Genomic DNA, 26,927 nt, shown 5'->3' with positions numbered 1-26,927 from the left:
CCTCCACTGGGTGCACCCATTCTCCGAGGTGCTGAACACAGCAGTGAACAAGAAATGCATGGGCTCCACCTTCCCCAACTGTTTGTGCTGGACTGGTTTGTGCTGGACTGGTTTCACCTGTGTCATTCAACCTAGGAACTACGTAGAGGGTGAGGGGAGCCCCTACAACCAGTTTGACCTAGGAACTCGTCAGGCAGTACCTCTGTCCTACTCACTATGAAGTAGCATCTTCAACGTTGGCACTTTGCTTATTTCTGAAACACGTGGATTTTTTACATCAGTGACTATTCACCTTACATTTCCTGGTGGGACATTCTTTTTCACTTTTCGGCTGTATCCTATGGCATACAGGATCTTAATTTTCTTACCAGGGACCAAACCTATATCTCCTGCAGTGGAAGGTAAGTCTTGACCACTGGACCGCCAGGGAAGTCCCTCAATTCTTCTTGAATGGCTAATTTTCTACATACAGCTAAATGGGGTGAAGGTGGAGGGCTGCAGGGAGCAGGAAAGAGTAACTGTTGACTAAAACTCCTTAAATCTCATCACTTTGTTGTTTTTGACACCTCAAATCCCCAAATTATACTTTGAACTAGAGGCAATCATTGTGGAAGTCTAATGCTAACACTTTAAACGTTGTTCATCTGTGAGGCATGTAGATTGTGACGCACGTGTGTCTGTGTGTCAGAACTCGTGCCGTGGCTCCCCAACACTTACATGAACACTCATCACTCTCAAGGGGAGCTGGAAAACCGAGGTGGTGATCTTCTGCCTTCCAGGGGTGGTTCTTCATTAACTGTCACTACATCTAACTTTATGATCCAACTCTCATATCTGTACATGGCTACTGGAAAAAAACATAGCTTTGACTATATGGGACTTCTGCCAGAAAAGTGATGTCTCAGCTTTCAATAATATGCTGTCTAGGTTTGTTATAGCTTTCCTGTGAGAGCTGGACCATGAAGAAGGCTGAGCTCCAAGGAATTGATGCTTTCGAATTGTGGTGCTGGAGAAGGAGCAAGGAGATCAAACCAGTCAATCTAAAGGAAATAAACCCTGAATATTCATTAGAAGAACTGACATTGAAGCGGCAATACTTTGGCCACCTGATACGAACAGCCAACTCATTGGAAAAGACCCTGATGCTGGAAAAGACTGAAGGCAGGAGAAGGGGGTGACAGAGGATGAAATGGTTGGATTGCATCACTGATTCAATGGACATAAATTTGTGCAAACTCTGGGAGATGGTGAAGGACAGGGAAATCTGGCGTGCTGCAGTCCATGGGGTCACAAAGAGTCGGACACAAAACTTAGCGACTGGGCAACATCTTACTTCCTCTATGTTAATTTAACACAGTTGCTTTGTCCTAGAAATAGACATTATAAGATATTACCCTTGAGAACTGTTTACTTCCAGTTACTTTATAACTGGCTGGCGTTTTCCAATCTAAGACTCCCTGTTTGGTTTTTCATATCACACTGAGTGCACACAGAGGATGCACGCATGTACTCTGCTCTGAGCCAGCCTGAATCCCTCTCCGGGGTCCAGGGAGGAGACAACAAACGTGCTCTGCACCACTGCTCGATACCTGTCCCTTCATACCTACAACCAGGCAACCATTAGTTAAAACTGCACTTTAAAAACACCTTAATAGTTGGGAAAGCAGAACTTTTTAAACAAAAAATAAAGCAAGTATAGATATCCAAATAAAATGACAAAATGTGATACATGTTTAATAACAAGAAACTTTATTGAATTACAAATTTAAAAATGGCTCACTTAAAAGTGGGACTATTTTAATCTTCTTACACTCATTCTTTCAAAAATTCATGTTATTTTCCAAGTGATAAAAGGTTACTCTGTGACCTGACAAAGTAGAGGTGGGATGGCACCAGTGGCCAATTCTTACATGTGGTGTCTTCATGTGGACTTCTGGATGTTTTCTCTACTGCATCAAACTGACCTGCGGTGAGCAGTGGGGAAAGGGAGGGAGGAGGGGCATGCAAGCTGGTGCTGAAGTCTTTCCATAGGGGTTGGAGAGCGGAGATGGAGCAGGATGAGACGTGGTCCTCGTAACTGGAGATTCAAGATGTGCTACAGCCAGTGAGATCATTCTTCCTTATTCCCAACCAAGCAGATGGCACACACTTAACTGCAAGGTCCATACCATAAACGTGGGCCATGTTATAGCCCACACACTCGTCTGTCCCTCAGCCTTACTCCTGTGTAACAGAGGCAGCAAGTCAGTCAGGACAGAAATGTGCTCCATCAGTCTCCATATGGAAAGACCACAGCTTAATGATCTATATAAGCCTTAAAGTCCTCAGTCAGGACAGATTTCCAAATCAAAGTCAAGTCAGGAACTGTTCACAGGAACCACACTATTTTAAAATGCTAACATCTTCCTCCCAGTGTGTCTTCCTACAAAAGGTAAAAATGGTCCAAACTTTCCACTCTTTGCCTGTCTGGGATTTATGAAAAGCATACCAAATTATGACGGTGTTCTGCAAAACTAAAATACACTACAAAGTCAAACAGGTAAATAAACAACAAACCAAACTGATTTCAACAAAGTCAAGTCATATTTCCAAAAGCTAAAATCTATTAAGAACAAGTAATACACATGTACAAGAAATTACAAGAAATGAGGATCACAGTTAGTTACAAATGCAAAATAATATCTAATTATCCCAGACTTGTGAACAGAATAATTAAAATCAATTTCATATGCTAGTTCAAATATTATATACAATTTAGATAAGCTGGTCAAGTATTACTTGAATACACACCATGTCTGATAAACTTATAATTACACTGCCTCTTATCCTTTTTTAATATTTGCAGGTACATGCCAATATAGGAAAAAAAAATGTAATTTCCACTTGTGTGTTAACTGAGAAGAGTAACATTCTACTGCGTATGTTTTATATTGTATAAAAGTTGTTACATTTTCTTTTAAGAAGAAAAAAAAGGTAAAAATTAACTGCCAAAAGTTTATAAAAATGAAAAAAAAAAAAAGTTTTGAAACAGATACCATTATGTGGTCTCCCTACTGACCTGAAACTACAGAAGGCGTTTAAGGAAGGGACACTATGTCAAAACCAGAGACTAACCCAAGGGAGGCAAGTTACTTTAAAAATCTGATTTGCAGGAAAACTAGCTAGTTGACCTAGTCTTTAAAGCTAATTACAAAATCCATCTTCTTAATGGTCCAGATGTTTTGCCAATGCTTCCAACTCAACAGAACTGTCAAAAAAGAAGAAATATTTTATGAGACCTTTAAATACAGACAATGGGGTGAACCTCCTTCCCTGTTCAACACAGCATACACATGACACTGCTAAACAAACAGGCATTTTTAAAAAATATGCTGTATTTTCCAGACATGAACAGTCACCTATATTGTGTTTGACTCTTCCAATTTAGAATTGCTAAGCATACATAAAGAAATAGTATAAAATATTTTCTTATTAAGCACTTCTCTCCTTAATTCTTAGGTTAAAAAAATTAATTCCAAATTTGAACTTCCAGAGTAAGCCACCATAGGCATCAGCTTTCTACATTACATTGAATTTTCTTAAATCCAACAGGAACTGTGTCAGCACTTTGCAGCAAACTGCCTGTATTCAATACAAACTGTGATATACCCAGTCTTCCTCCTCCTCCTGATGCTAAACAAATCCAGCAGAGCGCTGGAAAAACCGGGTTTGCCCAACAGGATTGAACAGCATGAACATCTCTTCCGTAGACCAGTTAAAGAAACTGCCAGCTCCAGACAGGAGACACTGCTTCAAGCCATGAAGACACTGTCAGCACCATAACCTCCAGGCCCAAGAACAGAATCTCTGTGTGTAATGTAACAGGCACTGGCCTCACCCCTGGAACCCTGCTGGAGCCCTCCGCCCACTGTCTTTTTTGTTCACTTCTGATTTCAGGAAATGCTTTAACCTCTGTGATTGTTTTAAAGTAAGGAAAAGTCTAAGGTAAGAATAACTTGAAAAGAAGCTTGTAGAATTTTCATACACACACACAAAACTAATCACAGATAGAAAGCATTTTTGGAGTATCAACAATGACCAGGCACTTTTAAATCTATCATTTCTACTACTCAGCATGACCTGTAATGTGGGTCTTATTTATATTTGTCTGTGAGAATATCACAGTTCAGCAACAGTAAGGGGCAAAGGAGCCGAAAGCGTGTCTGGCTCCAAAGCCCACCTTCCTCCTGTGGGAGCCCCCAGTCACACACTCCTCGTGTCTCTACCTCTGTTTTAGGTGATGTTTCTGTGGCTCACAGAAATCACTGAAGAATGGATCATTCATGTAACATTATTTGCCTGTGTGGGGCTAATTTAGGAGAACACAGGCAACACAAAAGGCTTCATGAGAAGCCTACCAGATCATGGCAGTGCTCATCTGGATTTCCTAGAATAAACACTGAAACCAGTGGGCTGGACTTCAATGAGGCACAGCAGTTTTTCCAGGATAAACATTTATGCAACCATACACACATGTATGTGTTCCAGAAGAACAAGCATGGGAGCGCCTGAAAGGACAGCGTGCGCACAGGATGGCGACACAGTAGCTATACCTCTAAGATCCAACCTTGACTCCTGCACCAAGACCACGCAGAGGGCAGTGTCCGGAGTCACTGCCTAGTTCTAGCAGAGTACCAAATAGTGTGATCCACAATAGACGCCAGCCCTAGCCTCCCCAGCATGGGGCAATGTGAGCATGGGACACACGGGACAGCCCCCAGAGAAGAGCCAGTGTAACCACCCCAGGGAGAAACCATCCCACAGAGCCGGGTGAAACAGGAAACCCCCGGGCACCCTACCTTCCACCGGTTTCCACACTCGTTGCAGACGACAAACGTTGTCATGGGTTCATCAGCACTCCGCGTTTGTACCTATGGCAAAGTTGGGTGAACAACACTGCTTTTCACAATACTACAGAAAATCCAACTTAAATTAGGATATCCTACATCAACTACAACGGTAGCACAATAGAATGTGTAACAGTCTAAAACAAGCTATTAACAAATTAGCGAAATAATAAGGGAAGAACACACATTTCTAGACAAAAGTCCTTGTCTTCTCATCTTTATCCCAGATAAGCGGGAAAATCATCTAAACTCGCACATTATACTACTGATAAATGGCTAACAAATATGAAAAATTTTAATCATAAGCAGCACAGAAATACTAATTAAAAGACCTCTCAGTTTTCTTACAAATTTGCAAAAATGTAAAAATTACAAATACTTCATTCTGACAAAAACTGCCAAAACCTTTCTAAAAGTCAGACAGTAACAAGAGCCTTCAATACCCATCCTCTGTGACTGAGGAACTTGACATCTGCTCTAATATAAGACTGTACCTAGAAACACAAAGTTATTTTGATATGTTTTGAGAGAGATCTCAAGTAGAAGGATACCTTCTTAATACTAACAACAAATCCAGCTAACGGAAAATACGTTGGTATTTGTCTTGAAACGGGAGTTGTAAGCCTCTTAGTATGAGAGTCCATCTATTAACAGTCACAAACCTGGGTGTAAGTGCAGTTCTTCTTTTTACATTTGCCGCACGTGAACAAGTCTGTCTGGGTCCCGCCCGTCTTGGCCATCTGGTGCTCTCTGATGGCTTCTTTGGTCAAGTTTTTCCGCATCTCTTTGAGCTCATCACTAGCCATCTCCTATCACAAGGACAGCAATACCACCCAGTTACAGGCACCTTCTACACACATGCAGAATGCTGTTTATGCTCTAATAGTTAAACAACAACAGGATCAAAATCAACTTTTAAAATTTTGAAAGTGAAATATCATATTTTTCCTCAAAGGACTCATCAGTTTGTTTACTCTTACATTTTTCCCAAACACTCAGAAGTCTGTATGTGAAAGCTGCATTTAATGCAATCCTATAGTGATGAGCGTATCCAGACCATGGACTCTAGTACCGCACCCACCTCCTTCACTGGAAAAGGAACCAGGGGCCTCAGAGGAATGTCTGGTTCCAGTTTTGAGTCAAGAAATGCACAAGAAAGGCAGAGTATCGTCCTGTGCCAGGAAGCGAAATAATAAGGCAAGAACACACATTTCTGAGCTGCCTGACCACTGCGAGTGCATCACTAGACAGAGGGGCTATGTGACAGAGCTCCATTGACCAGACAGAGGATAATTTCTTCAGCCACCATGATAAATCACTGAAAAGATCAACCCCACTGGATAAATAAAGTCACAAGTCTGTAACGACACTTAAAAAAGTAGAGCACAAACACATGCAAAAATGGCAATAAAAGCCCCCGTTGGGGGTTAGTGGGGCGCCAACCACTCCTTCTGACAACTGTTAACCAAAGGGAAGAATTACACATTCACCTGCCTTTCCTATCCTAACCAATGGCCTTAAACTCAGAGCAAGTGCTCCTTTATCAAAGAAGTCTAGCTAAGAAAGGTGAAAGGACTTTCAGAATTCTAGAAATCTGTTTTGCAGTTCCTAATGACATCACCAGTTCAGGCAAGGATCATCAGTGGGTAAACAAGCAGATGAAAGGCCAGTGGAGAACCTCACAGAGAAGGGATGAGACTGTCTGTACACAAATCCCTGATAAATTTCCACACCCGAAGAGAGCAAGATACATGTCTCCTGAAGTGATGCAGTATGAAGTAAGAAGGACCACTGATGAAGCATTTGTGCAGGGAAAGTTAAACCTGTATATAATCTAAGCTACAAAACTAGCTTCCAGTTCACAGAAAAGAATGGAGACAGAAAAATTAGTGTAATGAGGAAGAAATGGGCAATTCAGTGTGAGATACACAAGAGATAAACCAGTTTCTTCAATAGGTCAATGTCATAGAAGAAAAGGGGGCTAGAAAAGGAGACTTAACTGTGTTCATACACAGCCTTAAGAGACCAAGCTTAAGGTGACATCTAGACTTCAGATCCTGATACAAAGTCAATGTACAACCAGGAACATACAATGACTATAAACCAGGTATCAGATACACCAAGGAATCATCACTAGACTTGCTGGATGCAGTGATGCTATGAGTGTAGTTACATAAAAATGTCAGATTTTTACAGATTTCTCTGAAGGATAGAGAAGTGGAAAGATACAATGTCTGGAATTTGCTTGAAAATAATTCAGGGAAAAAGAAAGAAAACAAAGAAGAGACAGATGATAAACAAGTGACAAATTACTTAATATATTTGAAGATTAGGTGATGGGTAGATAATAGGACTTCATTACACTATGCTCTGTACTTTGGGAAAGTTTAAAATTATTCAAATGAGGTTTTAAAAAATGAATCTTATAAATATAGTTTTCATTAGTTATACAGAAAGACAAATTCACTTGGATGCTCAGTAAGAGTGAAACTGTAGACACACTTCAGCTTATATCTATGAACTGCTACATCTAAAAAAGCAAACAATGAATTTCATTTTCTGCATCACTTTCTAAATAAATATAAGGATAGTCAGTAAGATGTAGCCAATCTTATAGTATTTAACCAAGAAAAGAGCTTAGAGGTTACAAAGTCTGTTTGCAATTAGAAATTTAATTCTGATTCTACATGAATCTACAATAAATAACATTTTTATTTTTTGACAATAATTTAATAAGGCAACCACTCAAAGATCACGGTACAGTTATGAAAGGGACAAAGTACTAATGCTAACAGATTCAATCACCTAAGTTCTTATCTAGTATACTGTATATACTGTGTATAAAAGTGTACTAGGATAGCTATTACAGATGTAGTATTTATTCAGTACTTCATGATTTAAACAGACTTTACACTTGACATCATGGAATACCGCCACAGAAATGTTCTATTCAAATACTCACCTCTGCTGTCATTCTAGCAAACAAGTCAGGAGGAATGTTCCCACACAGCACGTTTTTCCTTAAATTTGGATTTTTGGCATCCTTAAGATTTGATATCCTACTTCGTACTCTATTTTTGTATTTCATGTCTGTATTCCTTATTTCTTGATAGATAGGTACTAGGCCGTTAAGGAAAAAGGTTAAATTATAAAGGTCCTAAGATCATTTTTTTCAAATTCTGCCACGATAAGAATTCCTGAAATTTCTAAGCAGTATTTCCAATTCAGATTAAAATAATAAGGCACTGTTTTCCTAATAAGGCCTGATTTCCTGATCAGTACCTGGCAAAAAATAGTGATTTTATGCTATGAATGCTATTAAACTTTCTCAATGTTTAATGCCAAGTGACACAGATTAAAAGGGTTTAAAAATGTAACTCAGGTATTCAATCTGAGTAAGAAAACTTTAGAAAAAGAGCTTGAACTTATACATGCTTTCCCTGGCCCAAATCTGCATTCCACCAAGGATCCTAAAAGCCTCAAAAAGACCACACAGCCAGTTCATAGTGGCCTGGAGGTTCATCTCCTTCCGGCTCAGCAAGAAGCCAGGTTAGCAGGAGGTTTTTCTCAACGGGACAGGCTCCAGCAGAGGCCCAGCCCTAGAGCAGCCACCCCTCAGCCAGGACAGGCCTGCGGTACACTGTCACCTGTCACCAGATGGTCCCTGCTGCCGGACCCATGTGCAAGACTCCCTCTCCCCAACCAGAGTTCTTTCTGAAGCAACCAGCGTGAACGCACAGGATGATGAGCTCAGGGGATTTCTATGCTTTGCTGAGGGCCCCCCTCTCCACAAGGTGAGACCCCACTTTACACTCGCTAGCACGTGTCCATGAGACATTACAGTCTCAATTTGCAAGGCAGAAAAATAAAAGCACTATCACCATTACGTGTCTTACTTTTGCATAAGAGGAAAACAAGAGTAACATGTCACAGACAGCCTTTCCCTTTCCCACCAAAACAATCAAGACAAAAACTGTAGAATAAGATTTTCTCTTCTTTACAGGAAGAAAAAATCTAGTGAATTCTTGACACCATTGTGAATATACACGCAAAGGATATCTTCCTCAATCTGAGATCCCAATTCTTCCTCGTCAGCTCCAATGGCGATGTAGTCATCTAAACACAGACACAGCAGTGTCATGAATGAATGATTACCACACATTAAAAGAAAATTTCAGTACAGAGCCAATTAAACCGTATTCCTATTTCTTCAGCCCCACTTGCCCTGTACAAAGAATCCTTTCAGTATAGTTTCCTTAGAATCTGGTCTTCTTCGTGACTCCCTCGGCTCCTCCTCTGGATTCAGCTACTGTCCACAGGGCTCCTGCATGGATGATGCCTTATCCCTCAGGAGTCGGGGAGTCATGCATCCAGCAGGCAACCCCTCATTTCACAACTCCAGAAATTCTGGCTGTTCCCACAGAGAGTAGAGAAACTTATGCAAAGTACTGTCTTGTCTCCTTCCCGCCTCAGACGTCCATGCAAAGAAACCATTCATTTCATCGGCCAATCACATATATGGACACACTCAAAAGACTTCTAGGCAAACATTCAAAGCGACAGAAGGAACAAAAAGAAACTAGAAAGAAACAAGAAAATATACATAAAGAAATAATAAAGGAATCAGAGTAAAGAAAAGGCAGAGTAAGAAGAAAAATAGGTCATACTAACTAGGGCTCAGGATAACAGAAAAGGATGCATTTTTAGAAGACAATAAATATATATTCCTATATATGAAACTTTAAAGCCAAATTTTACATAGGAATGAATACCTCCAGATTAAATTAGAGCTCCCATATATAAACCAAAATCTCTTTCCCACTTAAAAAAGTAGGAAATGAAATTATGAATATAAAACTTATTATGTGTCATAGTAACATTTAACAACAGGACAATAATATGTATCATTAACTCTCAATCTGAGGGGGGCGGATACTGAGTTTGCAGATTAAATGTGAGGAGAAAAAGGATTGTGAAAAAGAGTTTAATTAACGACGACTCAGGGGAACATTCGCCAGAAGGAAGGAACCTACTGTTTCTGAGAATCACCCGTAATAAGCAGAGGCCTGGATGCCTGCACCTCACTGCTCTCAGTAACGTCCGGCACAACAGCCGCTCCCTAGGCTGGGCGGTGAGGGGCAGCGACCATCGGGGTCCCACCCAGAGGATGAAACGAGATGGACAGGGCAGTGGCGGCCTTGGTCAAGGGACTGAGCAACAACATTTACCTCCTGTTCGGAGAGCAGCAGCGAGCATCTCCCTGCACTTTAACCGCACAGAATCAGAAGTGCTCGGCGCCCGAGGGAAAGATGAGACGTACGTGTCCCGGGCATTGGTCTCGTCCTTTCTGCTGCTCATGTTGCCACTGGAGCTGCTAGAATATACACACAGACACAAAAAAACCAAAAAGAGAGTCAGGAAAACTCTCTTAAAGTGAGTATCATTACCATTACTCTCTAAAAACAGTAATTCTGGGCCTAAATAAATGAAATAATATTCCAGTGATTCTTAAACGGAAAAAGAAAAAACCTGCCTGTATATAGATTAAAAAGAAGTTAAAACTTTTAGTAAAGATGAGACAAGTCTTTTATTTTTTTAACTTTGATCCTCCTTTTAAATGTTAAACAATATTTTTAATACAGAAAATACATGTTATGCCTCAATACAGCACATGAAAAGACGGGATCTCAGTTATGAGCAGAGGTGGGAGGGGAGGGCACAAAGACTATGATTGCTCTCGACCAAAGCCATAGAGAAACGCTGGCAAACCCTGCTCCAATCAGACAATCAGTGAGGCTTATACATGAGACACCGCTTCAGGATAAAAACCACATGGAGTGAGGAGTTGTGAAAATACAAACATCTCTTAATATCTCCCTAAAAACATCAATACCATTCCAACAATTAATAACTCTTCCAGTCAACCTAATCACTTCAAACACTCCTGGTTTAACTTGCTATGTTAGATTCTTACTGAAATATTTTCGGACTAGTTTCAGTTAACTTTTACCACAGTAAAGATTTCCGCCAATTAGTTCTGCCAAACTAATCCTGCCTTTCACTCCATGGACGTCACCTGGTGCTGCCTACCGGCAGGCAGCCCCTTGCCCTTGCCGGTAACCCAACCGGCCTCCACACACAGCCTGCATGGACCTGGCGGCAACTCCACAGGCCTTCTAAGGTCAGTCCTGTGTTTTCTGAAGCCTCCATGACCCCTGTCTCCCAAAACACATGAGCTTCCATGAAGTGAAATACCTTTCCTCTCTTGCTTCAGGGCTATTCTGTGATGTAACTGCAGCATCTTTTTTCTTTTCTTCAGAGTCTTTATCTGTTGATGGTCCATCTGAAAATTTATGAAATTCCTAAGTTTCAGCACTTGTTAAAACAAAACAAAAAACAGGACTACTACATGTTATCAAGCTATTTATGCAAGCAAAAAAAGAAAACAAAAACCCAATAAAATCCTAAGCTTTTAACAAGTAAATGAAGTTTACGCAAGCTACTCTATTAGCCAATGCACATGGAAAAAACACTGCACATTAAAAAAGATTAAAGTGCAAAGTATATATAACAATGTTGTTTTGATAATTTTTCATGAAGTAAAAAAGTTTGAGGTGGTACTCAAAATACAAATAAATATTTCAGAGATAGTAAACAAAGAAGATTTTCATAGAATATACTTCAGGATTATGAGTTAGGCCTACTTAGCATCTCCTCTATCTTAAATAATCTGAAAACTAATACAGGTTATTAATACTAATAAAGCATAAGCTTTAAGACTTAAAGAAGTGAGTCATCAGACACGGGAAAATAAAGTACATAAAATAGGTTGGGTGAAGGCAACACTGGAAAGAAACATTCACGTTTATATCAACCAAAATAGCTGTGAAGCTGGGTTCAGAAATATTTGGCCCCTGAACTACCTCAGTTTGGTCTACTTTTTGATCCGTACATGAGTCCTAGAGCTGCATGAATAACTCAGTTCTCCACTGCCCTCTGTACAGAACATGGAAGAACATTCACCCTTGAGGCAGGACTGCCCAGGCAGCTCTAAGCTCCCACCCCAACACTCCATCCAGCTCCCAGAGGAGAAGGGGGCTTGAGCGTCCCCAGACGACGCTAACATGCCTCTCTGGACAGGACTGACTGACGGAAGACAGTCCCAAGCACAACTCCAGAACTATCATGGGAATCAGTCCTCATGACACATGTCAGTTCTCAGAGACCAACTGTATTGTCCCCTTTACTCTATAATTCCCTGGAAGGCCTGAAGATGCTACGGTATCGTGAGGAAAGCACGGATCAGCGATGACATTTCAGAACAGAGCAAGGACCAAGACATGTTTCCAAGACGTGTAGAAGGCTTCAGAAAGGTCACATGATGCATTGTGTCCGACTCTCTGCAACCCCATGGACTGTACAGCCTACCAGGCTCCTCTGTCCATAGGATCCTCCAGGCAAGAATACTGGAGTGGGTTGCCATTTCCTCCCGCAGGATCTTCCTGACCCTGAGATCAAGCCCAGGTCTCCCACACTGCAGGTGGATTCTTCACCATCTGAGCCACCAGGGACAGGTAATACAATCAGGCAGTACCGTCTAACAAGGTCTAGTGCTGGTGGGGGAGCTGTAACGCTGCCATGGTGCAGTGTGCACTAGGATGGCCCTCTGAAAAGGCAGGGCAGTAAGAGGCAGGAACGGTCATAAAAACACTCCAACCTCTGAGCAGAGGGTGGTGAGCCACGCAGCAAAGCCCGGCTCACGGGGCTCAGACCACTCCCTAGCTTAGCCAGTCAACACACCTCCTACTGCGTACAACCAAGGCACCTGATCTCTCAGTCCCTCGACTGTCTCAGCACAAAGTGGGGTTACAGCAGCCCCTCGACTGTCTCAGCACGAATTTGGGTTACAGCAGCCCCGAGCACGCGGGACAGCTGGGAGGACTAAGTGCACTAATACAGGCCCACACACAGTGTGTCTTAAGTATTCAGAACTGTGGTAACCAGAAGCAGTAGGAAATCTCCCAGAAATCTAGCTAACAACCTAAACGGCAATGCTTTCTGGTTTGGAATCTAATACAGGATCGTCTATTTAGCTAGTTTTCTTAAGGCTGAACTTTCTAAATTTCATAGGCTTTACAATTCTTGGTTACTAGTTTCCAAGCTCTTATATGTTATAGGTCTTTTATTATTACTGCTGCTATCTATGAAGTTTTAAAAGCTTCACTTCTTTTATTTTCTCCTCCACATGAGAATGGTAACTGCTCAGGAGATGGCTGGTTCCAGGGCTGGGACAGATGAGCCCAGCATGTTGCGTGGTGTCAGAATGAAGGAAAGAGGTTAAAAAACAACAAAAAAGAGCAAGGAGCTTGTCAAAGAGACACAGAAGCCAGTTTGCAGGGGTGCCCACTGGTCAAACCTAGGACAATGTAACTATCAAAATAAATATGAGCAGGAATGGATTATAATCCATTATATAGAACAGGAACCTATGCGTCCACATTCACAACAGAAAAAGAACTGGGAGGCAAGAAGAGGGTTCTTCTTGCAGAATGAGGATGTGTGAAAACAGAAAAAGTAGAAAAACTAGAAAATCATAATTTTGCAACTGTCACTGGAAAGAATGGTTTGGGCAGTAATCGGGGGATACCAAATGGGGGTGGGGGAAGGTCTGACAGGGAGCACCATAGTTTCAGGGTCTTAAAGTGATTCCCACAGAACTCCTATTAGACATGAGGGAAAATCATCAGTGATGCATTGTACACCTTGGCTGAGTCTCAGAAACAACACCGTCCCATCTCTGTACGCCACACACCCCAGAAGGACATGACACACATGCGCAGCACCCCAACTACAGACACACAACCGGATCTAGTCAGGAGAAAATGACAGATAAAGCCCGAACAGGGAACGTGGCGGTCCTGGTTAGGCCTCAGCGCGTTCACTGCAGCGGGCCCAGATCCAGGCTCTGGTTGGGGAACTAAGAGCCTGCAACATGCACTGCACAGGCCAAAACCAGACAAGCCCCTACACACAGCAACAGAGGGAGGGGAGGAGGGGGCATGTGTTTTCAAAAGTCAATGTCCTAAAAGACACAAAAAAGCTCAAGGATGAGGAAAAAGCTGGAAAAGTAATTACTGGGATAACTGACAAAACTGGAACGACAGCGCACTGCAGATTAAGGTAACTGTACCAATGCTAAATTGCCCGAATTTTCTGTATTAGGATTACGTAAGAAAATAAACTTGTTCCAAGAAAACACGCACTTAAGTTTTAAAGAGTCAATAAAGAAGAGAGATCCACCTATTCTCAAGTAGTTTGGAAAAAATAAAGTTAAGCATAAAGAGAAAAAGAGAAGAGAGACTATGACAAAAGAAACATGGCAAATATTAAAGATGAATACCCTAGAAAAATGACACGTGAATTATTTTTATTATTTTTGAAAACTGTCTCTAAGTTAGAAATAGTTTTTTTCAAAAAGTGGGACACCTTCCCCTCGGGGAAAAATTTTCTTCTTAAAGAGGCAATCCAGGGGAGGAGGGAGGTGCGAAGTATGGAGAGTAATGTGGAAGCTTACAACACCATATGTAAAATAGATAGCCAATGGGAATTTGCTGTATGACTTGGGGAACTCAAACGGGGGCTCTGTGACAATCTAGAAGGGTGGGATGGGGAGGGAGGGCACATGGGTCTACAGATGGCTGATTCTTATTGATGTATGACAGAAATAAAAAAAAATTCTGTAAAGCAATTATCCTTCAATTAAAAAATAAAGTGGCAAAAAAAAAAAAGAAAAAAAGGCCATCCAATTATAAGTATTAAAAAAAACCAAGAAAGTTAAATCTGACTAGCTTAAAAGCAGAACCCTCAAGGTCAGACTAAAGCCCCCTCCCAGATTATAAAGTACAGATTTCAACATATCTATATTCACTAAAAGAAAAAAAAAAATTCAACAACTCAATGTTTGAATAAACCAGATCATAAATATATATAAGGGAAGATACCTAATAACTTTTTCCAGGATTTGATGAGGGACTTTGCTAAAGATGTAACTTCTTCATCTGTGCTCTGCTTGCGAATAGCATTCACTGACATTCCAATTCTTGTGGACTGTAAGGCAATGACAAAAAAAATGTACACAAGCAATTTTATTTCAGGCAATTCGTTGTTTGATTTTCTTGTTTTCCAGATGCCTCTTCATTTTAGAACAGAAAAAACATCAACTGTATCAATTCTTTTAGCAGTAGACTGTCGACGTAAGACACACACATCAAGGGTCTCACCACCGAGATCTGCAGGCATGTTAACTCACTACTGAAGTGAGGCTGGTCAACGAGTAAGATGAAGTCAGTCTCTCTCACAAGAGAACAGAACAGAGTGTCTGTGTGTGTAGGCAAGGCAGGCGGATGCAACCATGGCTCACACACACCCACTTTGCCTCTTCACATTCTTCTGTACAGATGACTATGTGCATCACGCGCTGCACCTTATAAGGAGGACACCTAAACAAATACTACCGTCCACACGAGGTTAAACACCAGCACACGATCACAGATACTAAAAATGGACTTCACAGAATACAGAAAACTTAACTTGCGGTGACATACGTGCTCAGGGGCATGCTGGGAACGCCCATATTCATCAGTCATCCCAAGATCCTTTAAAATCGAGATCATCATCCCTATTTTTAAAGATGAAGAGACTGGAAGTGTCAATAAATAACCTGGCCAGCAGCACACCATTACTAAATGGCAAAACTGGGATTTTAATCCAGGTCTGTTGCCTCCAAAATCCATGCTCTTTTCCCACACATCAACTGTCTTCAAACTGTGCTGAGAGAACATAAAGGCTCTGATGGCCAATTATGGATGACAGATAAAAAATGGTGACTTAAAGTAGTAAATTCAGGTTGTCAGTAGACAATCTTTCAAAATATGGTTATAGAAAGAAATAAAATAACAAAAGGAATTGTTAGTGAGATACAAAAGGGAGCCCCTGCTATAAACTTTACAGCTGAGAAATAAATGGATCCTTAAGGTTTCCTTTTAAATTATTCAATGCACTCAACAAAGAGATGTAGGGCAGCTGTTGAAGAATCTAGAATATGTATCTGACTGGACTGTCCTGTGTTCTCTCTCGGAGAATGGAGCACAGCGGGGGGAGTTTCCACAGCAGACACAGACAGGGGATTCACCACTCTAAAACCCCAAGGTGGTTTGAGATCAGCATTTGGGGGACATTTTCCCCACAGAAAGTGATTCCTTTCTTGTAGAAGATAGTATGTTCTAAGAACTTTTCTCAGTGAAGAAAAACTGTTAGAACTTTAGAATGCTTTACAACTTGTCTAAAGCACTGCCTTCTCAGCCAGTGGGGCATGCACTTGAATGCAGAAAACCTTTCAAAAAAGCAGGCAACATTTTCCTACGATGGTAACTCAGTAGATTACTAATTTATGTTACCACCTTTAAAAAAAACAAAAACAAGTTAATAATGTTTTACACTATAAGAGGAAAATACAAAAAACTTATGTTGGTATTGAAGACGTTTCAGTTATTTTATGACAATTACCTACTCAAAAATTATGACATATGTTAGCACATACCTGTAATAGTTCCAGGGTCATGGGAATATTCTTAAGCTCCTTCAGTAAATCCAATGCTCCAGCCTATAAAATAAAATGATTTCAAACTAAGTTCTCCAGAGAGTAAAGTAAAGAGTAACCAGAGATTTAAATGTGTATTTTCCTATCCACAATTCACTGAGAGTCATTTATTCATGTGAGGAGAATGGTATATAGAGATACAGATACATAGATGAAAGAGGAAAAGAAGAGAGAGGAAAGAGTTTTCCAAATAGGCTGCAACTCACTAGAGGATCATAAAATCCATTTACTGGGTTACAACCAGCACCTACGTGTTGTCGTGTGAAAGTTTACTTTCAGTAGTATTTGTTTATATGTCCCAACTAGAAATATGCAATGTTTCTCACTGTGGTGGTACAATACCCCCAGACTTCCATGCAGGGCAATTAGCTATGGAAGCAGGAGTGGGAGAATGGTGGTGGGGGCACCGCTTCTCTACAATTCTCACCATGCCTCTGCACCTCACAGCTCAGACTCAAGGACACTGCTGTCTACCTGGTTCTTGCAGGGTAAGAAGCAAATTCTGAAAGGAAATCCAGAAGTGAGGTCTCTGTTAAGCTCGCAGGCCCATCTTCTGCCAGGGCTCTGATTCCCATCTAGAATCAAAGGCTCCCATGCAGCTGATGACATGCGACTTAGCACTGCAGCCAAGGGGGCTGGAATTTCATGAGAGGCAACAGTGCCACCTACAGCTTGTGGCCAACGTTCCAACGTGATACTCATTCAATCAACCACATTTCAGTTCAGTTCCGTTCAGTTCATCTAATACATTTAACTTAATCAATCATATTCCATTTAGTCTAATAGTGCCTTAATGTGCTATATTTGGACAGATCATTATTCTACATACCACTAATAAAAAAACTACTAAACTATCATAAACTTTTCTTATCACTTCTTTTTACTTTTGCAGTTCCTTTAGACTTGGAATTTTTGTCATATTACCTTTTACATATAGAAAAATATAATCAAAACTAGCTAAGGTGGTGGTTCTAAAACTATTTTGCAGAGTTTAACACTTATGAATTGCCTATTGACTCAGATTCCATAATATCGGATTTTAGCCCACAAAAAGCTGTGTCAAAACACTAGTAACACAACATTTCACAAAAGAATCCATAAAAGAGCTCCCAGCTCTGAACCATCAGCTCTCTGCAGGCACCAGGGTGGGCTCTGGGTGTGTGAGCCTGCTGCCTTTACCAAACTGCTCTTCTGCCACTGGCTTCTCGGGGGGCCAAGAGCACCCCGCTACTCTGAGATTTCCTTCCAAGTCACTGACACCTGCTCCACGATGTCGATGCTGGGCTGGATGTTCTGTCTGTGAAAGCACATCTCAACATCCATCTGGCCAGCAACACGTGTAACTCATTCTGCTTTCTGAAATGTTAAAATATGAAAACTAGGCACTCCATGAACCAGTGAAACACACCACACCCTGGGAAAACAGAAAGCCCAGAGCACGGAGCAAGCATGGAACCTCATGGTATCATCCTATTTCTTAAGTTTAAAATCAAGCAAAGGTTTCTAGCCAAATAATTCCTCCACTTAAAGTTAACAGATATGGCCCTGGAGAATAAAACAGTATTAAATTTTCTTCTGGCAACAGATACATCCTTTTAATTTAACCCAGAACCTCCTAGCTAAAAACAAGTTCAATAGAAATTATGAAACAGGTCATTATAAAGGATTTTAAGGATCCACCTCTTAGAGATTCCTCCTAACCGTAAATTCTATAATTTCTTTTTATTTAGAGACAACTAAAAATTGTAAAACATTAGAGTTGTTAAAAAAATAAAACACTGACTTTAAATTTACTGTTAATCAAGAATTTTTATATGCATGCCATTTTTGTGAGCAAGTGTCTTTAATCCTGTATCTGCAAATCCCCAAACCAAAATCCTTTAAAAACCAAAAGATTTCCCATAGATTTTCAATAAACTCATTTGGCAGTAACATCTAATCTCAACAGATGTACAGAGCTATTTAGTTCTATTTATCCTACTTAATCTGTGAATGTTACATTTCACTATAGAAATGCCAATGTCTGATTACCAGGAACTGCCCAGCTCCCACTGACGATACTATGAAATATGTGATGTTTGTACTATACCAATACCTTTATAAACCTGGAAAATTTGGAATTCTGAAATACGTCAAAGACTCTGAAGGTTCTGATTACGAGACTGTTTGCCTGCACCCTTATCTACTGTAGATATCTTTCTTCTACTCAAGTCTCTGTGGTCTTTTTGAAAAACTTCTGACCTAAGATCAATTAAAAGTGAAGAGAATCACAATTATAAGAGTCCCTTAAAAAGCAGGGTCTCCTTAGGTTTACATAAAGCTGGGTTGCATATAAAGTTGACTCTTCTAACACATCAGCAATGTGGCTTAAGGTCTAAGCTGTTTTTCAAACAGAAGGAAGCAACAGATTTGCATTAATTTCATCACACTCTCCTTTTTCACTCGGATCTCTTTGGTGAGACTGGGGTTAGAGATATAGGCTATGGAAGGAAGGAAAAGTTAAATAACACTTATGGGATAAAAGTATGACCTTTCTCAGAATTACAGTGTGTTCTAACCAAATAAGATGTGTATTTCAATCAAGGTTCTTTAGGAAATAAACAACTATTAATATGATGATCTGGATGGGTGACAAGGGCAAAAAAGAGACAATCATATGTTAATTCAGTGACAAAAACTTTTTTGAGGGTTACCATGTGCCAAGCACTGTATACAGTATCTCATTTCATCTTTAAAAGGAACCCTATGGAAGCAGGAATCCTATTATTCCCATTTTACAGATGAGGAAATTAAACTTTTTTGAGAGTTATTATGTGGCAAGCACTGCACAGAGTATCTCATTTCATCTTTACAATGAATCCTATGGAAGCAGGAATCCTATTATCCTCATTTTACAGATGAGAAATTAAAAGCCCAGAAAAGTTAAGAAACTTGCACAAGGTCACATGATTTACTAACCAGAAAAAGTGAGATTTACCCCATTCTGTCAAATGACACACTCCCCCTTAACAAACACCCATTTACACCACATGCCAAGCTCTCTGCTGTGCTGAGGACACAGCAATGGGCAAAACAGAAACCCTTTCTGACCTCAGGAAATCTAAAAATAAGCAGAAATCTTTGAGCCTCCACTTCAAACCCTCAATTAAACAAGAAAAAAAAACCAAAACTCTGAATTCAGAGAAGGTAAGTAATTTGCCCGAGGCGATACTGATGGGTACTGCAAAGGGACAAGGGCTCAGTTTCCTGGCCTTACCTCACTGCTCTGTCCATTCTACAGCCCCACCCTTGGGGCAGTTCTGCTCCGTGTGAGCTCCAGCAAACAGCACTACTAAACAGTCCCTAATCATCACCTGCTTCTAAAAGTCAAGTCTATTCGATTGCAGCATCTCCTACAGACAATGATGCAAGAGAAAGAAAGAGTCTGCCTCAACTTCCAGAGTCAAATTTAGTTCACAGTACTGGCTAAAAGATAAACAGCTACAGACTACTTTATTACACCCTTGGTACTACTACCTGTCATCAGAGAGATGTGCTTTATAAAATATGGTATGATGAGAACCCAGTATATACAAGACTGTACAGGATCCAAACAGCCTTCTGTTCAAGGAGGAGGGAAGGAGCAACACAGAACACAAAGAGCACACATGTACATGGTAGGTCTAGATTAAAATCCAGGCTCTGTCAATTCCCAACTGTCAGATCTTGGGCATGTTACTTTGCTTTTTCAAGCTTCAGCTTCTTCATGTGTAGATGAGCATATTACACTAAACTTTAGTTAAGATGATCAAATGAGGTAATGTAACACCTAAGAAGTATCAAATTAGAGTGCCTGACATATAAGAGATGGTTGGTAAGATACAAAATTTATACATAAATTCAACTTTATAAAAATTAAAAGCTTTGGGGGATTCCCTGGTGGTTCAGCAGTTAAGATTCAGTGCTTTCATGGAGTGGCCTGGGTTCAGTCCATGGTTGGGTAAGTAAGATACTGCAAGTCACACAGTGCAGCCAGAAAAACAAAAGTTTTTATCTTTCAGAAGACACTATTAAGAGAGTGAAACAGCAGCCCACAAAATGAGAGATAATATATGCAAACCCTATCTCTGATAAGGGTCTAGTATTCAGAATATAACGGAGAAGGCAATGGCACCCCACTCCAGTACTCTTGCCTGGAAAATCTCATGAACGGAGGGGCCTGGTGGGTTGCAGTCCATGGGGTCGCTAAGAGTTGGACATGACTGAGTGACTTCACTTTCACTTTTCACTTTCATGCATTGGAGAAGGAAGTGGCAACCCACTCCAGAGTTCTTGCCTGGAGAATCCCAGGGACGGTGGAGCCTGGTGGGCTGCCGTCTATGGGGTCGCACAGAGTCGCACACAACTGAAGCAACTTAGCAGCAGCAGCAGCATTCAGAATATAAAGAATTCTCACAATTTAGTAATACAAGTATTCAATTTAAAAAATGGGTAAAGGATCTGAACAGACATTTCTCCAATATGCAAGGGCACCAAGTACTGAAAAATGTTCATCATTAGTCATCAGAAAAATGCAAATCACCACAATGAGATACCACTTTATACTCAATACGAAGGCTATAATCAAAAAGCCGTAATAACAAGTACTGATGAAGATGTGGTGAAATTTGAACCCTCATGCTACTGGTGATAATGTAGAATAATAGTTCAACTTTGGAAAATCGTCTGGAAGTTCCTCCAAAGGCTACATAGACACAGTTATCAGATGACTTGGCAGTTCTACTCCTACAGAAATGCATACACCCGACAGAAATTAAAATATATGTCCACACCAACACTTGATCAAGAATGTGCTTAGATTATTCATAATTGTAAAAAAGTGGAAAGTGCCCAAATGTCTATCATACGATGAGTAAATAAACAAAATGTGATATATCCATCAGAAAAAAGGGATGCTATTCAACAACACAAAGGAACACAGTATTGACATGCTGTTAACACAGATGAACTTGGAAAACAGCAAGCGAAAAAAAATAAAAGGCCACTTACTGTATGATTCCATTTACACGAAAAGTTCAGAATAAGCAAATCAAGAGAGAAAGAACGTAGATTAGTGGTTGGGGGCAGATATGGTGACTATGTAAGAGGCTATTTTACAGATAAGTTTCCATCCGGAGTGATGAAAATGTTCTAAAATTAGATAGTGGTGATAGCTGCACAATTCTGAGAATATATTAAAAACCATTGAATTGTATACTTTAAAGGGTGAACTGTATTGTACAGCTATATAAAGCTGTTATAAAAGATTGTGTTCATATCAGTTCAGTCGCTCAGTCATGTCCAACTCTTTGCAATCCCATGAATAGCAGCACAAAGACTGGGTAGTCATTCTAAATTCTGATTTATGCTAATTAATCTAACCCTGATATGGAAACCACAGTTTGTTTTTTCCCCAACCCAGGTAAGATTAAGACTTAGAAATGTACATATTTCAGGTATCCCTGCACCTAGATTCTCTCTTTGCAATTTAATTCTACTCAGCCCTGAGCCTTCAGTGAAGAAAAAAATAAACAAATCTCAACATCACTCATTAAATGTGTCCCTGAACTTGAAAATTCTAAGTTCTCACTTGATTCCTCTAAGTCTAGTGATACAAATCCTTTACAAAGACAAACCAGAAGATGTTTTTCAGTTCAGTTCAGTTGCTCAGTCATGTCCGACTCTTTGAGATCCCATGGACTGCAGCATGCCGGGCCTCCCTGTCCATCACCAACTCCCAGAGTCTACTCAAACCCATGTCCATTGAGTCAGTGATACCATCCAACCATCTCATCCTCTGTTGTCCCCTTCTCCCATCTTCAATTTTTCCCAGCATCAGGGTCTTTTCCAATGAGTCAGCTCTTCGCATCAGGTGGCCAAAGTACTGCAGTTTCAGCTTCAACATCAGTCGTTCATATCCTAGGTACTGCCAAGAGTTTTATATTCATCTAATCTTTACTAAATTGTATCCAATTTACTACCAAAAAAACATTTTAGACCCTAACAGCTAAAGTTCAGAAGAGTCAGAATTTGAACCAAGATTAGGAGACAGACTTGCTTACTGACATTAAGTCAAAATGGCAAGAAAAAGAAAATCTATGTAAAAAATTGCTAATATCTGAAAATTTAGAACTAATTCACATGATTCATCATGGCCTCAAAGTGCACCCTATTTAAGATCAAGTGCACAGACGGGGCAACCTTCTGGGCAGCACCAGGGTCAAGATATTACGGGGATATTTAGAGAAACCTGTCTGCCCCACAACAGCAAACACCCTGGTTGCCCAATGTACCCAGACAAGGTTCAAGACCCAGATTCTAGAGAGATGCTTGGAGTGGTAGATGCTTGAACAGAGTGGTACTGGCTTTGACACAAAACAGATTCAGATTTATATCATTTGGCCACTCTGTAGCTATTAGACTTGAGAATTCACTCAAGCACCTAAATACTTCACTTCCTCATTTTTATTTTGTTAAAAATATATTTTTATTTATTTATTTTTTGGCTGCACTGCATGGCATGTAGGATCTTAGATTCCCCAAAAGGGATCAAACTCATGGAGTCTCGGCCACTGAACTGACAGGGAAGCCCAATTTCCTCATTTTTAGAATAGAGATTAAGACTTAGCTCAATAAACTGTCTGAGGAATAAATCAGATAAGGTAGGTACTGAGAAGAATTCCTAGCTCAGAGTAATAGCTCAATAAATGGAAGCTGTTTTTACTATTACTTAAAAGCGACACCTATGTTTTTACTATGATAGTAAAGCACTATCTAACAACAGCACTTAAACTTCAATTCAGAGGAAAACTATTATTTTTTTAGCAAAGTTCATTTTTTCATAGTATAAAAACAGTATAAAAAATAGCTTGTAGAGAAAATCTGGGAGCCACACACACGAAAAAGAAACAAATCTATCATAATCCTACAATTCCCCAGAACAGCTTCTGTTAAATTACTGAACAACTTAAAAAGCTTTCATGGGCTGCTGGTGGGCCGGGAGGGAGAGTCATTTAGACTGTTTCCCTTTCTTTATTTCATCTGCCTATTTGAATTTCTGTAACACAGACAGGAAAAGAGAGAGGAAAAAAGTAAAAGAGCCAGTCAACTTTACCTTTCTTTGAGGGCGGGGCGGGGGGGGGGGGAGTTTTTATATTGGTAAAGTTTTGTACTACTAGAAAAATAGAAGATTTGAGAAGAAAAATGAGACTTGAGGCTTATTTGTGATACTTCTCATTCTTCTGTTGACGCATTATGTCCTTATAATTTGAGAACTGCAGATAAGGATAAACTGGTCTTCTCAACTTGCTCACTAGGAAATTCCTCATTTTTGGGAAATATCTATTACAAGGAAAGGAAACAAACACAAGCATCACTAGATGATTAAAGGATAGATTATATAGCCCAAGTCAGAGAAAACAATTATCCAACTAACAGCCTTTTCCCCTAGGCTACGCTTCTATTGTCGGAGAAGGCGATGGCACCCCACTCCAGTACTCTTGCCTGGAAAATCCCACGGACGGAGGAGCCTGGTGGGCTGCAGTCCATGGAGTCGCACAGAGTCGGACACGACTGAGCGACTTCACTTTTCACTTTCATGCACTGGAGAAGGAAATGGCAACCCACTCCAGTGTTCTTGCCTGGAGAATCCCAGGGACGGGGGAGCCTGGTGGGCTGCCGTCTATGGGGTTGCACAGAGTTGGACACGACTGAAGCGACTTAACAGCAACAGCATTCCCTATCGGAAGGACTAATGCTGAAGCTGAAACTCCTCATGCAAAGAGTTGACTCACTGGAAAAGACTCTGATGCTGGGAGGGATTGGGGGCAGGAGGAGAAGGGGACGACAGAGGATAAGATGGCTGGATGGCATCACCGACTCGATGGACATGAGTCTGAGTAAACTCTGGCAGTTGGTGATGGGCAGGGAGGCCTGGCGTGCTGCGATTCATGGGGTTGCAAAGAGTCGGACACGACTGAGCGACTGAACTGAACTGAGGCGTTCCCCAGACAAAGAAAAAAACTTGCCAATTTAAGCAAAATAACAGAAATGTTCAGCCAATGAAATACCCAGAATTCATCACTTGCATCAGGCAATGAATGGCCTGTGAAAAAACAAATAGCAAAGGCAACTGTCTAGAACAGAAAACAAACAGGAAATACTTTAAAAGTCCAAAATTGCAAATGCAGATTAACAGGCTATGAAATCACATGCTAGGCAATGCACCTGTGAAAGGAAAAGAGGAAGAGACTAAGCTTGAAGCCTGAAGAATTCGGTGTTTAAGGTTGCTTCCTGCTTTGGCATGCAGTCCAGCAGAACACTCAGCTCCTGGCTTAATCCACAGTGTACCCTTCATGGAAGCTGGGGAACTACTTGGCCTGACTTAGTTTCTTACTCTGTAAAATGGATGCAGCACAGCTGTGTCTGGAGTCCCAAAATGCCGCTGCACAGAAAGCTGCACTGTAAAGTGCTTTCTCTAAAGTGCTATACAAACCAGAGCACCCCTTTCCTCTCTCCAGTTAGTTTGAGAATTCAGTTTAGCTGAAAAAAGACGGCTTTGCAGTGAAGGACAGGGAAGCCTGGAGTGCTGAAGTCTATGGGATCACAAAGAGCGGACACGACTGAGCGACACAACAGACAGCTCTGAAGCAAGGGACTGAAAGTGGCACAGGCAGGTGGACAGAAATGCAGAAACTGGGACATCTCATACAAACCACAAGAGAACACATCCACATAAACACGTTATCAGTGACAGAAAACGCTGCTGGCATCAACAGTAAAGCGCCCAGAGAGGCCCAGCCAGGACACTTGTGCAAACCCACCCAGCAGCACACTCTCGTCAGGGTGTGTGCCTTAGACACAGCCCTTCTGCACTCTACTGCCTAAGGAGATCCACTTAAAAAGAAGTTTAGCAGCTTGCCAAACACACTGGCATCGTTTACCTTTTTAATTGCTAAACAAACATGGAAGACAGTTGAGATAATCCATGGCATGTTTAGCCCTTTCCAAAAAAAAAAAAAAAAGATCCGGGAATTTCACGTTTTGCTTTATCAGCTTCGTGTCTGAAACAGATCACAAACCGCTGTTCGAAGTTTTCTCGTTTTTAGCCAACGAGCCCGGAAAATGAGAACGGATTCTTTCAAACGGCGAGGGCTGTCTGTACTCTTGGGCTAAGCCAAGAGGCTCGGCCACCGTCAAGTTTATAGTGAGAACGCCTCGATGAAGTTCACCCGGCTGCACCAGCCCCAGGGGCCTCAGCGCTCAGAGCGGGCCCTCGGCCGCGGGATGGAGTTCCCCACCCCCGAAACCCTGTGCCCGGGATGTGGGACAAAGCACCCCCCGCTACCAGAACCCTCTCCCAAGAACACGGGATAGGACTCCTGCCCCGGGACCCCCTCCCCAGGACGTGGGACAGGACACCCCCCAGGACTCCACCCAGGGCCCCTTCCCCGCGATGCAGGACAGGACACCCCTCCCAAGACCCCTCTCAAGGACGCAGAGTAGGACTCCCGTCCCGTGACCCCCTCCCCAAGATGTAGGATAGGACAACCCCACTCCACCAGAACCCTCTCCCAAGAAGGCAGGATAGGACTCCCGCCCCGGGACCCCTCCCCAGGATGCGGGACAAGACACCTCCCCAGGACCTCCCTCTCCAGGGACCCCTCCCCGCGATGCGGGACAGGACACCGCTCCCAAGACACCCTCCCAAGGACGCGGGTTAGGACTCCCACGCCGGGACCCCCTCCCCGCGACGTGGGACAGAACTCGCTCCCCAGGCCTCCCCTACCAAGGACGCGGGACAGGACCCCTACCCCGGGACTTTCTCCCCAGGACGCGGGTCAGGACTCCCTCGAGGGCCCCCGCCCCAGGACGAGGCCTCGCCGGTGTCAAGCAGGGAGGGCGGGCGGCGCGGGCCGCAAACCCCGTCAGGCCGCCAGGCTCCCGCGTCCGGTCCCCGCCCGCCACCCGGCCTCGCTCCGGCCCGCGCCGCCCGCCGCGCTCACCGCGTTCTTCTTCTGCACCATCTTGTCCATCTTCTTGGCAATGCGGATCACCTCGTCCTCCATGGCTCCGGCGGGCCTGCCCCGCGCCCGGCCGTGTGGGACGGGAAGTACGCGAAGCTGGCGGGCGGCGGGCGAGTCCAGGCGTCTGCGAGGCGCCTCAGCAGGCCGTGCCCAGGCGCTTCCTCACCTACCGAGCCCGCGGCGGCGGCAGCGGCGGCGGCAGCAGAGGCGGCGGCGCTCCTCCCCCGCAGGCAGAGCCAATCGAACGGCGCGCGCGCCAAGCAGGCGTCACCAATCGACAGAGACCAGCTGGGCTACAGGCCCGACGGGCCGCAGGTCTTCGCCGGCTGTCGTGAAAGT

General features: G+C 42.1%; 1 protein-coding gene across 2 annotated transcripts; it reads right to left on the bottom strand.

Annotated features, from left to right (window-relative positions):
• On the bottom strand, positions 1,727-26,927 carry TCEA1 (transcription elongation factor A1). 2 transcript variants are annotated; one of them, XM_018058509.1, is made up of 10 exons: positions 26,568-26,927; positions 16,486-16,548; positions 14,888-14,993; positions 11,142-11,229; positions 10,115-10,260; positions 8,946-9,002; positions 7,849-8,003; positions 5,549-5,695; positions 4,839-4,910; positions 1,727-3,247 (listed from the first exon to the last, which is right to left on the bottom strand). In XM_018058509.1, the coding sequence occupies exons 1-10, from the start codon at positions 26,628-26,630 to the stop codon at positions 3,239-3,241; spliced, it is 906 nt and encodes a 301-aa protein (XP_017913998.1). In that variant the 5' UTR covers positions 26,631-26,927; the 3' UTR covers positions 1,727-3,238. The 2 variants fall into 2 exon arrangements, with proteins under 2 accessions (XP_017913998.1, XP_017913999.1); XM_018058510.1 differs by having other exon boundaries at positions 10,115-10,257; positions 26,568-26,817.

Source organism: Capra hircus, chromosome 14 (assembly GCF_001704415.2).
Source record: "Capra hircus breed San Clemente chromosome 14, ASM170441v1, whole genome shotgun sequence".
In the NCBI taxonomy this organism is placed as follows: domain Eukaryota; kingdom Metazoa; phylum Chordata; class Mammalia; order Artiodactyla; family Bovidae; genus Capra; species Capra hircus.
Note: the sequence above shows the minus strand (reverse complement) of the source record. Positions and strands in the feature narration are given on the sequence as shown.

Bases quoted from the DNA above. Each gene is read 5' to 3' on its own strand.
- TCEA1 (XM_018058509.1), bottom strand. From the start codon at position 26,630: ATGGAGGACGAGGTGATCCGCATTGCCAAGAAGATGGACAAGATGGTG. The intron at 16,549-26,567 runs GTGAGCGCGGCG...TTTATTTTATAG, and splicing joins TGGTGCAGAAGAAGAACGCG to GCTGGAGCATTGGATTTACT. The intron at 8,004-8,945 runs ATATCCTTTGCG...ACGGCCTAGTAC, and splicing joins GGGATCTCAGATTGAGGAAG to CTATCTATCAAGAAATAAGG.